Source organism: Megalops cyprinoides, chromosome 23, assembly GCF_013368585.1.
Source record: "Megalops cyprinoides isolate fMegCyp1 chromosome 23, fMegCyp1.pri, whole genome shotgun sequence".
Lineage (NCBI taxonomy): Eukaryota > Metazoa > Chordata > Actinopteri > Elopiformes > Megalopidae > Megalops > Megalops cyprinoides.
The window spans coordinates 20,408,164-20,424,141 of record NC_050605.1 but is presented as its reverse complement, the minus strand read 5'-3'; the positions used below and the strand labels follow the sequence as shown (position 1 = coordinate 20,424,141).

General features: G+C 45.6%; 1 protein-coding gene across 1 annotated transcript in view; it reads left to right on the top strand.

The window, feature by feature from the left end:
- LOC118770142 (semaphorin-3C-like) overlaps window positions 1-15,978 on the top strand; it is a 29,633-nt gene that overhangs the window by 6,514 nt on the left and 7,141 nt on the right. The window contains exons 2-8 of the mRNA XM_036517614.1: window positions 7,182-7,342; window positions 8,303-8,365; window positions 10,535-10,654; window positions 13,017-13,107; window positions 14,311-14,430; window positions 15,050-15,192; window positions 15,629-15,743. Of these exons, the coding sequence (XP_036373507.1) occupies window positions 7,182-7,342; window positions 8,303-8,365; window positions 10,535-10,654; window positions 13,017-13,107; window positions 14,311-14,430; window positions 15,050-15,192; window positions 15,629-15,743 (813 nt within the window). The remainder of the gene's footprint in view (window positions 1-7,181; window positions 7,343-8,302; window positions 8,366-10,534; window positions 10,655-13,016; window positions 13,108-14,310; window positions 14,431-15,049; window positions 15,193-15,628; window positions 15,744-15,978) is intronic.

The following is a 15,978-nucleotide window of genomic DNA, read 5'->3' as shown; positions in this document are numbered from 1 at the left end:
GTCAAAACCAAAATACCACCTGCCAGTCATGGAGCTGTCTGGTTCTTTATTAAATCGGAGAGGAAGTCCTCCTAACCGAAGGCCGGCCTCATTGTTTTTCCTTGTAACTGAGGTCTGTGCTGTATGTGGTATGACAGCACGGCATTGGGCAGTTTGTGTGAGTGTACAGACAGGGGGCAGTAGATGAACGAAGCAATGTAACTAAACCCTAGAACCCTATGAATTACCGTAACACTGGCAACTGCTCATGCCTATGTTTTAAAGGTGGGTTTCTATTGTGAAAACCGCTCAACATGCCCAGAGAATAATAATGAGCATGCTCATATAGTTTCTTTCATCCCTTTCATGAATTTCAGAGCACTTTAAAGTAAGGTGGTGACTCATTTGTCACCAATGTGTAGAAACCATTTGGGTGATGCATTGCAGCCTTTGGGTTTATTCAGACAGAGACAAATAACCTGGGCATTGTTAGATTGTCAGATTAAGACAACCAGATTGGTATTTTGGGCAATACACTGAGGGGAAAACTATTGCTGTTTGTGATAGATGTCAGTGTATCATTCGGGAGCATAGTTAGACCTCAGTTAAATGTCACATGCAAAAGGCACCTCCTGCGGCACAGTTTCCCCATCCCACACTCCATGTGTCCTAACCGAACCCAGCCCCACTTGGCCTTGGCTGCTTGTCGGATGAGGACCTCTGGACGATGTGGTTGCTGGCACACAGAGGATATGAATTCTGAATGCTCCAAGCTCTTGCTTAAGAGCGCTCAAAGCGCTTGCTTAAATATTTATCGAGGTGGGTGATTGAGGTCCGGCCCCTGAGGCTTCCCTTGACAACAGCGGCGCGGGTTTTGTTCGCGTGAAAGACGTGACGGCCTCATTTGCATGCGGTTAATTTATTCAAGCTTCCCTTTGGAGGAGCAAGTCCATTGAGATGAGAAACAGGGACTCAAGAGCCACAAAGTCTGGTGGGAGTCCGGCCCAATGGCGGTGGCAGCAGGGCTGAGTCGCACTGTGTCCTGTAATCTTTGCAGAGTTAATGCACACTGCCGAGCATCCAGGGAGTCCCTCTGCCCTCACACAGCCAAATGCTGTCACACCCCAGCTGAAAAATAACGTGTGAACCCCAGGCTATGTAGACGGGTTTGTATTTGCGTTTTTGCTTGCTCTTGGGCTCTTTTCTTAGCCGGTCTATTTTAGCTAACAGTTTATTTACTTCTCCTTGTGACTTCTCCTTAGTTCCCTTTTTAGTGCAGCCAGAGGTGGTTCTGACACCAGCCAGCGCACTGTCTCTCCCCGGCAGCTCTCTGTGGGAGAAGCTTGATGCCATTGTGTTGAGGTGATGTCACCCAGACTCCACGCACCTTGCTCCATATTTCTAATCCCCTACCCAGAGCAACCGACGCATGTGGTCATCGCTCCCCAAAAGCTGCATAGTTTCCAGAAATCATGGATCACATTTTACGATCCTGCGAGATGATAAAAAGGCTCCTTGTACGGCGAGCCAAGCCAAAGCGCGTCCACACTATTTACTGCTTGAGGCATTCTGGGCTTACTTGTTCTGATGAGCTAAATAAACAGACTGTTTGACTGCGATTCAGTAGGCGGAGAGGACTCCGGCAGAGCCTCTGTGAAAACACCTCCAGCCAGCTCCTCCTGTGTATTCAGTTTCATCAAAATGAATGTGGAAATGCCCCTGTCCATTTAATTACATGATCAGAATGGCATGCCCCCCCCCGCATTATTCACTGCAGCCAGACCATAGACGCGTTAGCTGAGCTGCCATGTCCTGTGACTGTGGGGGATGTCAGCCATCCATTTTTCCACTTCCGTTGTGCGCTCCCACTTAATCTTACACCTGCCCAGTGGGGGATCACTTCACGCCCCTCAAGGTTTCAGATAAGCGTTACAGGATAAGTGTCAGCGCTCATCGTCGTTCCAACTGCCCCAGCACGGGATGATCCTGATAGATTTTTCTTTCTCAGACAAATCAAGGTGAAAGTGCATTCGGTGAATTGATTATGGCTACAGGGGTCGTTTTGACCTTCAGCTACATGAGTCTGCCGTGGATTAGCAGTGGCGCTTGTCCTGCTTATGAAGTGTGCCTTGTGTGTCCAAACAGCCATGCTTGTAAAAACATCTTTGCTGCTCTGTGTGACCCTGCAACGACCCAGCGGTGTTTAATAATGAAGGGGTACAGCGGCATCGGGGACTCACCAAGGGGCTTGTCTTCCACTTCACAGACCCTTGAAAACACAAAACGCCCTTCAAAGGGGAATATTGTCTCCGCGCTGTCACCTGTGACGACTAACAAGATGTGCCGACGGCTTGTACATGGGCGACTGCTCACGGAATTGCTCCCAACGGTGTGGTCCCATGGCTTCATGGGTGAACGTTCATGGTCAAAGTCGGCACGGGAGTCCAGCCAAAAAGCAAGCTGGGAAAGGCGTGGCCCACCTGGACCCCTGAATAATGAAAGAATCTTAGCCCTCAGGATCTCCCAGTGCTGCTCTTAGACCACTCAGAGCTGGAATGAGGGCTGAGCATGTCTTCTGTGAGTACACAAAGAGATGAAAAATTTAAATGGTGCATGCTTGTTTTTTCTTTCTCTCTTTTTTAATATTTTTTGGTGATAATGACTTTTTACAGAGGCCTCATTTTGAAAATTGATGGAAAACTGTACAAAAAAAAAAAAAAAGAAAGATCTCAAATTATGATCTTTTCTGTCTCTCATGTGTTTTTGTACACTTTATGTAGACATATATGAAAATTAAATTCAAAATTAAAGGAATGTTGCTGTTAAAAGCAAAAAACAGTATTTAGACTGCATTATGAGATTTGTTTACCTTATAGTCGTTAAGTTCATTCAACAGAATCACAACTTTGCTCAAGAACCAACTTTGTATGGCGAAGGTTTGTTTTCCTGAGGTCTGCAGTCGAATTTATTGGCCAAACATTTGTTTACTGTGACCCCTTAGTAATGGAACCAATCTAGCTATGGAAATGGTCTCATTTAGTGGTGCTGAGTTCAAATCACGAATAGCTGGCAGAATGAATCACAGAAACAACACAACCCACAACAAGAAAATGTTTTGAGGGGTTTCAAACGGCATGACCAGCAAGCATTTCCACAAATGTTTGTGATATCTGGATTTCTGCTTGTGATTTCACTGTGGAGGAATGTGTCCAGGCCCATGTCTAACAAAACACATGTGGTCAGGGAACACCATAAACTCTGGATTTACCCATTATGCAAAAACGACGGCTCAAATATCAATGTTAGAATAACAAGTCGTAAGCTCACGTGGAGTACAGATCCCTTTGGTTTTCACAGCAGTAATTCATATTCTATCAAACAATAGCATTGCCATACAGTGCTTTAAGCAATAGCACTGTCTATTGCTTAAAGCACTGTATTCTTTCTATTAAGAGAATACAGTGAATACAATATTATTATTACTCTGTTAAGCAATAGCCTTTTCATACACTGAACATCAAAAGAAGTGTATCACTACGCATGCGTATATGTATTTAGTGCAAAGGAAGTACACAGATTTTGGAGATGGGCCCGAAAATTCATAGCTGATCGTGATACACTCAAGAGACTGTGGACAAAGCATTTAAATTGCACCCTTAAGGGGTATTATTTAACCTGTTGCTAATAGTGGCGAAAATAATGGGAGGAAAATGCAGAAATGAATCAACGTTATACGTTTATTAAGACAGCAACAGTATAATGCCATTAGTGGGCTGTAGGGCTGAGTCTGTCAGTTTACTGCTGCCCACTGTATAGGGAACACAGGACACCAGTTATGCATGGAATGCCTCTGTCCCCTGAGAGGCACCGGTCATTTGGCGATTCCACGATATAAAATTTAATGAAATGAGGTCTTTTGAGACCTGTTGGAGCCCAGATTGTCGATACAAAATACAGAAGAGGCAACGACGTAATTAATACGATGAGTTAATTAACAATGATGGAGGCAAACATTGAATATCCGATGGATGAAACGAAACAGAACAAACTAGCAGAGCTGAACAAACAGTCGAAGAGAAACATGAAATTAATTTAGCGAATAAATTATGTATAGTATTATAGTGGAGACAAGACAGTAACATGTACAACCATCTGCCATGTTCACAGCAATCCGTTCCAAATGTGGCCATACATTACAGCACAGTATATCCCTCCAACAACAGGCAATGCTCTGGGAGGCCTGAGCCAGAACCCTTCAAACTCCTTCTATATGATGGTTTTCACATTGTCAGGTCCGGCGCATCAGACAGACCAGGTCTATACAGTTTATTTTCTCTGAAATCATCCATAGATCGCACAGCGATACATGTCTTTTGATAATCATTACATATTGAAGTGAGCCAAGTGTCTCTTAAGGATTTTTGGCATGTCTCCATTCTGCCAATGAGAGGGTGAGTACAGATCTGATCATGTCTTTTATCAGATTATCAGTTAGTGGGTGGGACGTTTCTGTAGTTATAGTCCCACATTTTTCCATAATGTACCGTCTGCCCAATCTATATTAAGATAATGCTATCATAACTTAATCTGCAATGCAGCCATGTGGGTCCCAGCTTGTTTCATGACGGGAGTGGCGGTGAAATTAATGAATAATAATATCTTTCAACAGCGAATGGAGCTGCAAACACTGGTTATGACTTGCCATTGAAAAGGTTAGATTTAGGAATGCAAGTCTGTAATTCTATTTGTGGTAGAATAAAGACGGCCCCCAAAGCCATGTTTTTTTTTTGGTGATTCAAAATGTCTTTTGATATTGTATACACAGAACTCGCAAGATGTACTGTTTGTGTGTAATTCCACGAGGGAGTATAGATGTGAGATTTTAGGCGCTGATGTTGGAGTGATTAATGATTTGTCCATTTGGGCAGGGATACAGAGAGACACTGGATATGCAGGCGCGGCCGGCAGTGCCGGGTCTTGTGTCCATTTAGCTGCAGGTGGCAATGTCTTGTGACGTCCTCCTGCCGATCTCCCCCTGCTAGGAATGATTCCATTTGAAGACAGAGAGATCAAAGCCCTGGACTCTCCTGGCTGTAGAGCAAATTTTACATGAATGCGAGTCGGGTTAGCACTTTGTTCTGCTGGCAGACCATTTTGAAGGGCGAAAGGGCGGCAGTGTGGCATAGTGGGAAGGAGCAGGGCTTGTTACCAAAACTTTGCTGCTTCGATCCCCTGCTGGGGGTACTGCTGCTGTGTCCTTGGGTAAGGTGCTTATCCCACAATTGCCCCAGTAAATATCAATGTAAAAATTGGAGCCTATGTAAGTAGCTCTGGATAAGAGCACCTGCTAAATGCCAGTAACAAGGAGGATGGACCAGTTTTCATAAATGGACATAAATGTGCAGCTTCAGGACCATGTATGATTATAATGTATAGCCAAAACAAAGAATGCAGGCTTGCGACTTGTGATGACTCTTCCCTCTTGCAGTAAAAGTTCTTAAAGCTCCAGGCGTACTGTTTCACAAGAGACAGAGCGAAGCCTGTTGAATGTTGTGTTTTTAATTACGGTCTCAACCTTGGTGGCACACTGGCCTCATAGCTCGCTGGGAAATCTACTGTTTAACATTTTTATCCGGATCGGGCCTCTGCTGATCTGCAGTAATGCTATAAGCATTAGAGATGAGAGGTGTCTTCAGCTTTGAAGTCAGCCCCATGCCAAGATGGTTCTCCTCTACTCACATTTGTCTCGGAAGTTCCACAGTCAAGCTCTTTAGAAAAAAAGTCCATACATTTTGGAAGACATGGCATTATGTTTGTGATTATGCCTCCATAATGTCACACAGAGCATTAACTTCAACTATAAAGCCTGTATGTATATTTTAAAAAAAGTAAACAAGTCACGGGGTCATGCCTACATGTGTTGTACACTCTTGTGCTTCAATGTGGTGCGACTGATAAGATCATGAGCAGGTCTATGCAGAGCAGATTTATGGAAGCACATTGGAAACATGTTGTCATACCATAACAGCCATGAATCACCTATTAGGAAGAAATGAGAAAACACGGGAGTATCTCCCTTATTATCAGGAAGGACATCTGTATAGAGGACTATTCCCTTGAAAAGCAAAAATAATTCTTCAGCCTTGAGATGAGCAGAGCAACTTTTTTTTTACTACTTACAGAGGAAAAACAAGTGCTAAAACAATCTTGTAGAGGCAGTGAGAGTGTGGGTCAGCTAGCTCTCCACCTCTCCTTTCATTCAGCTCTGATTAGGAAAACAATTAATATTCATGAGCAGGGCTTAGCAGCTGAAGGGCTTTGATCCTCCCGCTGAGGGCCCTCTTTCTGTATTGATTCTTAAGGCGAAGGGAGAGACGGAGGATGTTTACCTTATCCCTCTCAGATCGGCACAAAGAGCTGTTCTGAACGGGTCAGAGAATCGACCACGGGAAAATTGCCTTTTCAAGGAGCTCTCCTTTCTCTGTATCTCCCTCTCATCTTGAGGGATGCCAAGCTGGCCGTCTTATTTAAGAGCGGCTGCGTTTGTGTTGCTGCTGTCTCCACTGAGAGGGGACACTCAATCTGTCACAAAGTTGAGTTGAGTTGAATGTATTCGCCCGTGGTGTTTTTTCTTCATCTTTCCCTCCTCCTTTGCCCTTTTCCTCTCTTACTCCTCCTCCTTCACCGCTGTCTTTGCAGCATTAATCTTCCCACTCTTCTTCTTCCTGTTTGCTATTTTAGTGAGATTTTTTTCCTTCGTTGTGGTGCCGTTTATGTTCTTGGTCTTTATTTTCTCCCAAGGCAAACTTATCACAGAGGGATATGCTAACATTTATTTCTCAGCTGGCATCAGGCAGTTCTGCATAGCCGTGTTATTAATGAGCAACAGAAACGGATAGTCCTTTCCCCTTTACTATTGAAACAATAGGGTGGTGTGTGTGTGTGTGTGTGTGTGTGCGCGCGCGCGCGTGCGCGTGCGTGTGTGCTAGTGTGTGTTTGTACTGGTGTAGCTGTATATTTGTTGCCTGAAATACCAGGGTAACCACAAGATTGCTCTATGCATTGTCCACTTACTAGGCAAGCATCTGAAATTACTTGACATTACAATTACTAGACATGGGCGAACTGGGATGCCATGGGCCACCCTTTGGACAGAGTAGCAATTTCATGGTTGTGTCTGCATTTGTGCTTTTGCACCTCAGAGCTGCAGGTCTCCCAGGCCTTGGAGCATTACAGCCTGTCCGAGGAGCCCATGGACTACAGGATCCTGCTGATGGACGAGGACCAGGACCGCATGTATGTGGGCTGCAAGAACCACGTTCTGTCCATGAACATCAACAACATCACCCAGGAGACGATAAAGGTGAGTATCTCTCAGTGAAGTGCGGTCAGGGATCACGACTCCATGTATAAGATATGTTAGATAAGATAGTATTTTGTTAATCAAAAGAAGAAATTGCTTGCTTGTATGTAGTGTGCAATGACCACATTCTCTCCTTCAGCATAAATATCAACACCCAACAACCGTTTAAACCAGGTGCACAGAATGGAATGTTCCAGGTTGTTTTTATGCCACCTTTTGGTGCACAGACTTTTTTTTTTTAAATGCTAAATATTGAGACTCCTTAGGAAGGGAACATGATTATTATGCACATGATGTATTTTCTTTAAATAGTCTTCTGCCCAGATTGCAGCATACAGCCTGCATTCCATAAACATTAATGAATGTTAATGCAGGTCCATTGGGTCAGGTGCTGCCTGATTTAATAGGTTTAGCTTGTTTATGTTCAATGTCTGCATTATGGTAATAACTCAGGCTGTCTCTCCTTATTGCAGTTGCAATTTTCCATTACAAATCATCCCATTCTAACAGAACTGAATGCATTACGGCGCTAATGTGAGGAGTTCAGAAGGTGTTGCACGTGTTTACCATTAATTCAAATCGGTCCGAGCAGAGTGGATGAATTATCATATTTCTGACTGGCAGATGTGAAGTAGATAAACACAGAGAGGCATTAAAAAATTCTCAATGGCTGCATTTGCAGAAGCGTCAGATTAATTCAATCCCCTAATTACAGAAATGGGCAATTACTATAACCGCTGAGAGCAGGAATGTTTATTTGCTTGATCCTATTGTTTTATAAGATCATTCTGTTTCAATTGATTCACTGGCGTTCCAGTCAGCCGCCTGTGTTGTGAAGACGCTGGCGGTGTCTGAGCACTCAGGCCCACTGATCCTGCCCCATTGTGCTTTTCCAGTGCAGAATGCCAGCATTTTCTATGAATTCTGCCACACGCTGTTTGTTTCTACCTTTCTCACCAGGTGTTTTGGCCGGCATCCAGCAGCAAAATCGAGGAGTGCCAAATGGCTGGCAAGGACCCCACGGTGAGAGGGTGAACAGCCTACGCTACTTGCTCTGATGAATGAGTGAATGATTTGATGTATTTGATGTATGTGGTTTAACCCGTCCCTTACTGGCGTCCATCTTTCTAAGAAACAGTGGTGGCATTACAGCACTGTGTCTCAGCAAGTCCCAGACGCGGCATGTCATGGGTTCGTCAGAATGAACTAAAATGCCTTCGGGACAGGCATCACAAAGCAAGCATCAAACTGCATAAATGGGAGACAATTATCGTTAACATTTAGCGATTAGCATCACTGGTAAAGCCTTTTATGGCGTGACTTGTGTTTGTGCTGACATCTGTATCTATTGAATTCTAGGACATCAGCCCTGAAGGCCTCATTGGCTACATTCACCTTAACTCCGTACGAGAGGCATTTTCATTGGCGGAATCAGATGATCCTGCACTTTTCAAATACATCTCCTTAGGAATTGTGCGTGCAGCTGACAGTTAAAATATCACCCGCCTTGTAGGCCCATTTTTTTTTTTAACAAAGTCCTGCTTGGTTCAGTGCCTAATGTCGGTGCATGTTGTTCTTAGGGGACTCTTACTTTGAAACAGAAGCCATGGCAGACAGTCAGGGCTGTTCGCCATGAAAGAGGGGCGGAGCCATGGTCAGACACGCATGGCTGGCGCTGCTTTAAGTTGTGGCGCACGCTGCGAACAGGCTCGGACAAATATTTGCAGGAGGAGTCTCTCCGTGCGGAGCTTTCCTCTCTGGCTGCCCTCTGTCCTCTTCCTCCTCCGTCTGTTCAGTTTCTGATCATTGCCAGGGTCCTCCGTCAGCCTTTGAACTCCATTATTTAATGGACAGTGTTGTGTGCGCTGGTGTCATCGCATCACTGCTTTTGTCAGTTTGTTATTGTTATTCCCTTGAAATGTATATCCATACAGATAGCATCTCTGGAACCAGATATGCTGTATACAGATGTATACCAAACACATGCAGTAATGTCTGGAGAGAGTTTGGTTTGCAGGGAGTTTTGTTCTCTTTCAGCTCACTGTGACCTCTTTATAAACCCTTATCGTCTTGATTTTTATAAATGTATTTATCTGTTTGGGAGGTGGTATAGAGTCTGAGAGCTGCGGCGGAGTGCAAACACTGGGTATCCCATGTGAGGCAGTGAAGGGGGGCGTTCTGGAGCTTCGGCTGAGAGAGCCATAGAGGGGATGCTAGTGTTGGAAGCTGCAATGTTTTCTGGGGAGTGCTCTCTGCGGAGGGTGAGCGGTTGCAGCTGCTGTTTCACCAGCAACAGCCAAGTTACTAATGACTCCCCTGGCGCATCTGTCTCCCTCCTTCTCTCTGGTTTTCTCCTCCTCCTCTTTCTCTCCCTGACTTTCCCCTCCCCTTCTCTCCCTGACTTTCCCCTCCCTTTCTCTTTCTGACTGTCTCCTCCCCCTCTGCCTCTGCCTTGGCTTTCCCTGCTCTGTCTCTCTGACTTTCTCTTCCCTCTCTCCCTCTCTCTGACTTTCCCCTTTCACCCTCTCTTCCCGATGTTTCCCTCTCTTTCTCTTTGACTTTCTGATCTTTACTGATGCACAGACTCCATCCCGCCTGTAGGTCCCACAATGAAGTAGCCCAGGTTATCACTGGATTACAATTCTCCATCTCGTTATCATTCACTTCACATTCACTATCATTTGCAATCAGTGATGCTTCTGAAAAAGGTTCATATGCATAATTTCTTTTTGCATCTCTTGAAAACTAAAACAAAAAGGTTACTTTAATCTAGACATGTTGTCAGATTAGGGCTAGTAATTCCTTCTGCGGCACTCTAAAGAATTACTTTTATGTTTTGTTGATTGGCAGATGATCTTATCCATGGTGATGCACAAGATGAGCATGTAGATGGTCTTGTCCCGAGTGATTCTAGAATCCAAGCACAAAGGCCACAAAACGGCACATCCAGCAAAACACCACAAATCGTTACACAAACAAGGGAACCACCATCCACACACAACCTCAAAAGAGCACTCAGCCCAACACACAAGTGCAACATAATGTACCCGACAGCAGTGTACCGTTCCTATATCAACACATACGTGGAGTCACGTTTGGGGGGGTATTTGCTACTTGATTGATTGATTATGACTGAAGAATTAATGGACTTATTGATTGACCTCCCTCCTCTCTCTCACCTTCTCTCCCCAGCATGGATGTGGGAACTTCCTCAGGGTCATCCAGCCCTTTAACCGAACTCACCTGTTCATCTGTGGCAGTGGTGCCTATAGCCCTGTCTGTGCATACATCAACAGGGGTCGAAGGCCAGAGGTCAGTGAGAAGAAATACTGGACTGAGTCTTCACTGTCAACATGTCTTTCTCCTAATATGGCATTACAGGGCTCCCAAGTAGCTCAGCCTGTAAACCCATACAGAAATGAAATATATTGTAACATACTGAGAAAAATGTTGTTTAGCCCCAGAATATATTGCAAATATATTTAAAGTATAGTGATGCAAAGGAGAAATATGCCAAAACACTACATATTTTAAATAAATTGAGAGAGAATAGATTGACAGTGGAAAAAAAAGATATTTTCTAAAATATATTGTCCATATTTTTGAATGGGAAGGTGCTTGCTCTGATTACAATTATTTTGACAATGCAAACTGAATGATTTGGCAACTCCTGCTCCCACAAAAACAAATTCTGTGTCAAACCACGCCAGTGGCACTCACCACTAACCACGGAAATAAAAATTTAAAAAATAAAAATAAAACCACCTCAAAAATATTTTGTCTGTACACTGAATCACCCCTCCTGCACACAACACACAGAACAGTAGCTAAATCAGATGGCATAGTGGGAGAAACCAGCAGCTATTGATTCTGATATCAGCATTCACCAAGTCTTGGCAACCTAGGTAACTGCACAGTTTATAAGTAATGGGGTGGGTGGCAGAATTCATAATGTATAGAGTTCTGCGGTAAATACATTATACTGTTGCACACTGAGACCAACAAGCTAGCTTTAATATTTTTAACATAATATTCCAGCAGCTATTGATTCTGATGTCAGCGTTCACCCAGCCCTTACAGCCAGGTAGCTGCACAGGCTGATCAGTGACCAATTCATATGAAATAGTGAATAGACCGTACACAGTTTTGCGTGGATACGTGAGTGACGACTTATGTCAATGTCATTCAAGTGCACTCATTTCTCAGCAGGTGTCTGAGAGTGTCTCACCAATACAGCATAATGATAGGCAACATCTATCCAGTACCTGAGTGCTGGAGGGTACTAGCTTACTTGCACCACAGCCCTACAGTGCCTTGTAACCAATTTTCAGGCTGCAGTAATTTGCTAAGTTGCCATCAGTGAGAGTTGTGCCGGTCAGTTGGTGTCAGCTCTCCTGTAGCACGCTGTGGAACTTGTGTGTAAAAATAGCAGCTGGCTGCGGGTGAGTGTGTCACAGGACATCATGCGTCTGGTCGTGGAAAGGTTCTGCTGAGCTCATAAAGCTCAATTTGTGAACCCAAAGCGGGTTTGAAAGGGGGGGGGGGTGTATGATTAAACATTAACCATGATGTGTGAGAAAAAAAGATGTGATGCACTCCCTAATAATTAATGGCAAAAACCTTTTGGTTTCCCATTAGTGGTGCCAGGTCTTGAATTTATAATCAGTGGGTGTGTCAGTGAGATTGAGTAATACGATGACGCCCCGGAGTCAGCCTGATGACAGCTCGGCCCTGTCAGAGGAAGGAAGGAGCTGCATGTCTGTGTGACGGACCAGGCGGCTGCTGTCTCCGGACGCAGAGAGTCTGGAAATAACAATCGTCTGCTCCTTCCAGGAGGAGAACGCACACTGTACCGCACGCACGGTCTGCAGCCTCCTGCCAAACGCCAATAAATCTGGTGCTCAAGCTCAAACTCACTTTCCACGAGGGTTGGTTTTTGTCATTTTGGTTTTGTTTGAAAACCCAGATTACGCCGTTTTTCCTTTCAGCTTTGGGCTCGTCGGCCCGGTTCTGCCTGGGGCTCTGACCCAGACAGTGGTATTTGGGGTGGAGGGGGTTGGGGGTGGGGGGGTTCAGTTGTGCCTGTGCAGCGTGCCGTTCTGTGACTCCCTAAGTCTGCGTCGCAGGCTGCGTTGCTTGCCTGTGTGCAGCTCGCAGCCGTGACGGACGGGCACATTTCTGTGCCAGGCCAAGCGGAACGCAACGCCCTCAGAAGCTTCACGGTCGGGCTGGAAACGGCCCGCAGTTTTCCTGGAGAAAGCCTCGGCGCCTGACAGAACCACATTCCCCAATCAGTGCGGCGACCGGGTGTGGGTGTGGGTGAGGGTGAGGGTGTGGGTGCGGGTGGGCAGGGGGTGTCCTCCAGGGAGTGCTGCACAACCTATAAAGCCATCGTCTGACTGGGGGGAGAGAGGGAGACAGCCAGCACTGTGAGCTGGAAGTGAAGGTCCTCACGGGGTGGAATTTCCCCCCCTACTGAATGGAATCAGTATTTAATGTTCCATTGAAGGGCTGTAAAAAGCAGCAGCCAGAGCCGTCTGTGTTACTGTTGCACAACCAAGAAGCTATGCGGAGTACAGCCAGGTGCGCTTTATTCCCAATATATCGCAGCGGAGAGGCGGACAGTCTGCATTCCACAAATACTCCACATTAAAGACTCTGTCCTCTCCTGCAGGAGCAAGTGTTCTACGTGGACTCGCGGGCGGAGTCAGGGAAGGGGAGGTGCTCCTTCAACCCCAGGGTCAACACCGTGTCCGTCATGCTCAGTAAGTCACCAGCTCTGCGTCTGACGCCCGCCCAATAAATTCACGGCCTCACGCCTCAGCCAGCACGCTCCTGTCTCTTGGCGCCGGCCTCTGAGCTCCGACTGGTTCCCCTTAATGTCCGGTCGACGGGGCCAAGGTGCGGGTAGGCACGCACAGCTCGGCTTTCGGAAACCTGAGCTCACTCCGTGCCCCTGCCAGCTGGGCAGAGTGGGACGTCCGGCGGCAGAGGAGTTACCCTGCCAGGCTATGCCTCTTCGCCTCCTCTTCAAACGGGACGGGCACCAGCGTTAGGCCTCTGAGTCAGGTTCCTCTGCAGGCAGACACAGTCACAACATCAGGGAGGGGAACCACGCATATGCAGGAAACAGCTCCCTATTTTAAAGGCCATTTTTGTTTTGCTGTTGGAAAAATATACTCACCAAAGGAAAGTTTTTCTTCACGGACAGGGTGACCCTTGTAAGAGTCATAACTTTGGTGTTTGGTGCTTGCCGTTTGTAGTTTTTTTTTCCCCCAGAGACTTTAAAATTGACACGAAAATCCTATTAGATATGTGTGGTGAATACTCAGGTCATGATAATGTATGGATCATTTTTCAAAGCAATACTAGCCTGTCAAATGAGACGTACAGCTCACTGGGTGATGACGGCCAGCTTCTATAAGCAGCTATAAGACTGAGGCTTCATACTGCGCTAATTGCTGAGGATGACAGAGTGAGACAATGATGCAATGATGGAATGATGGAGTGATGGAGTGATGGTGTGATGAAAAGGGAAAGAGATTAGTCTAATTAGGAGCAGTGGGGGAGGGGGGGAGGGTGTGCTGGGTCAGTGTTAATCCACTATGTGAGGCTGACGAGCTGTCTCGGGCTTCCACACCCACAGTGTCTGCGATCCTTGTCTCAATGCCTAATTAACGCAGAGATATTTTAAGGATATTATCTGGGCACTGGGAAGTCACAATCTGGTCGGAATGTTTGCCAATTGCAAAAAAAGCAAAAATTCACTAAAATGGTTCTTAAGCATGTGCCATCACAAATTAAGTTCCTTTTCTTAAGCCATGGGTGTCAGGGTTTGATTTTTTAGAGTCCCATGAGCTATTGGAAAAGCAGGCTCTAGCAGATAGCTGGCGGAGGAGTCTGCTATGTTTGAGCAGCTGCTGGTGGGACGTTGCTCAGCTGAGAGCTGGTGTTCTGCTTGTCTCCAGACCAGGAGCTGTTCTCTGGAATGTACATCGACTTCATGGGGACGGACGCAGCCATTTTCAGGAGCCTCACCAGGAGAAATGCGGTCAGGACGGACCAGCACAACTCCAAGTGGCTGAGCGGTGGGTGACGCTCATCAGCCCAAACAAAATGAAAAATGAAACACTCCTATAATTGCACATCTAATGTCAGGAATTGGGTAGAGACACCCTATAACTCAGTGCACTGCAGCAGTTTTTGTTAAGAATTAAGTCTTGACATTAAGCCAAGTCTTTCCATACCAGGATACCACAGTTTCCCTTTGTACATTCAGAGCTCCAAGTTTTCAGGATTTTTGGATACAAAATGTGTGGTGTTATGCTTTTATTGCAGGTTGTCATGTATGAATTTTCTGCGGGTTAGAGCAGGAGGTTTATTATTTATTATTTTTGAGGTTTATTATTTTTTTTAGAATGTTCATGTTTCATTATGCAGTTTATTTGAACATCAGAGAGCATTATACCCCAAGTGGCACCTTACAGAAAACAGTGTCACAGTCAAGGCATTCAGCTGGGGAGAACTTCTGTTGAAGTGGCATTTGATTTCAGCTGGATCTTTTTTCCTCAGCAATTCTATAATATCCTATGAAATATGCCTGCGGTACATTATGCTTCAGGAACAGCTTTGCTTTGCAGTGAGTTAAAAGAATAAATCTGATTCAGGAACGTGGCATATTCAGGTCTTGTTCCCTGTGTTTTGTAGAACCCATTTTCATCGATGCCCAGTTGATCCCAGATGGATCAGACCCCAATGACACCAAACTGTACTTCTTCTTCCGAGAGAGGCTGACAGACAACAGTGGCAACACCAAGCACATCCACACCATGGTGGCCAGAGTGTGTCCGGTGAGTGTGTGTGCGCGCGTGCGTGTGCGTGCGTGTGTGTGTGTGTGTGTGCGTGTGCGCGTGTGCGTGCGCGCATGTGCATGAAATGTGTGTATGAGGGTACCAGTGAGCAAGAACGTGCAAGTGCATGCAAGTGTGTGTGTGTGTGTGTGTGTGTGTGTGTGTGTGTGTGTGTGTGTGTGTGTGGATGAGGGTATGAGTGAACAAGAACATCCATGTGCATGCAAGTGTGTGTGTGTGCGTGTGTGTGCGCGCATGTGTGTGCACATATGTGTGTGTGCATGTGTGCATGTGTGTGTGTGCGTGTGTGCATGCATGTGAGGTGTGTGTGGATGAGGGTGTGAGCGAGCAAGAACGTGCAAGCAAGTGCGAGTGTTTGTGCAGATGTGTGGACATCAGTGCAGCATGGTCTCCATCTGTCACCCCGATCCCACAGAATGACATCGGGGGTCAGCGGAGCCTGGTGAACAAGTGGACCACCTTCCTGAAGGCCCGGATGGTGTGCTCAGTGGTGGAGCCAGATGGCACAGAGACCCACTTCGACGAGCTCGGTCAGTGAGAGATGACTCACATACTCTCAACCAACAGCAATCATTCCCTCCCAGTTAAAATTAGGATACAACCAGAGTGCTAATATATTTATTCTAAAAATAATGACTGTCACATTCCATGTTGAAGAAATATGAATATATTCTAAAATATGGGAATGATATAGTCTCTGGAATATGTTAATTTATATCTTTTATGCCTCCTTTTATGATATGGTTGTTTGTGAAAATGTCAGAA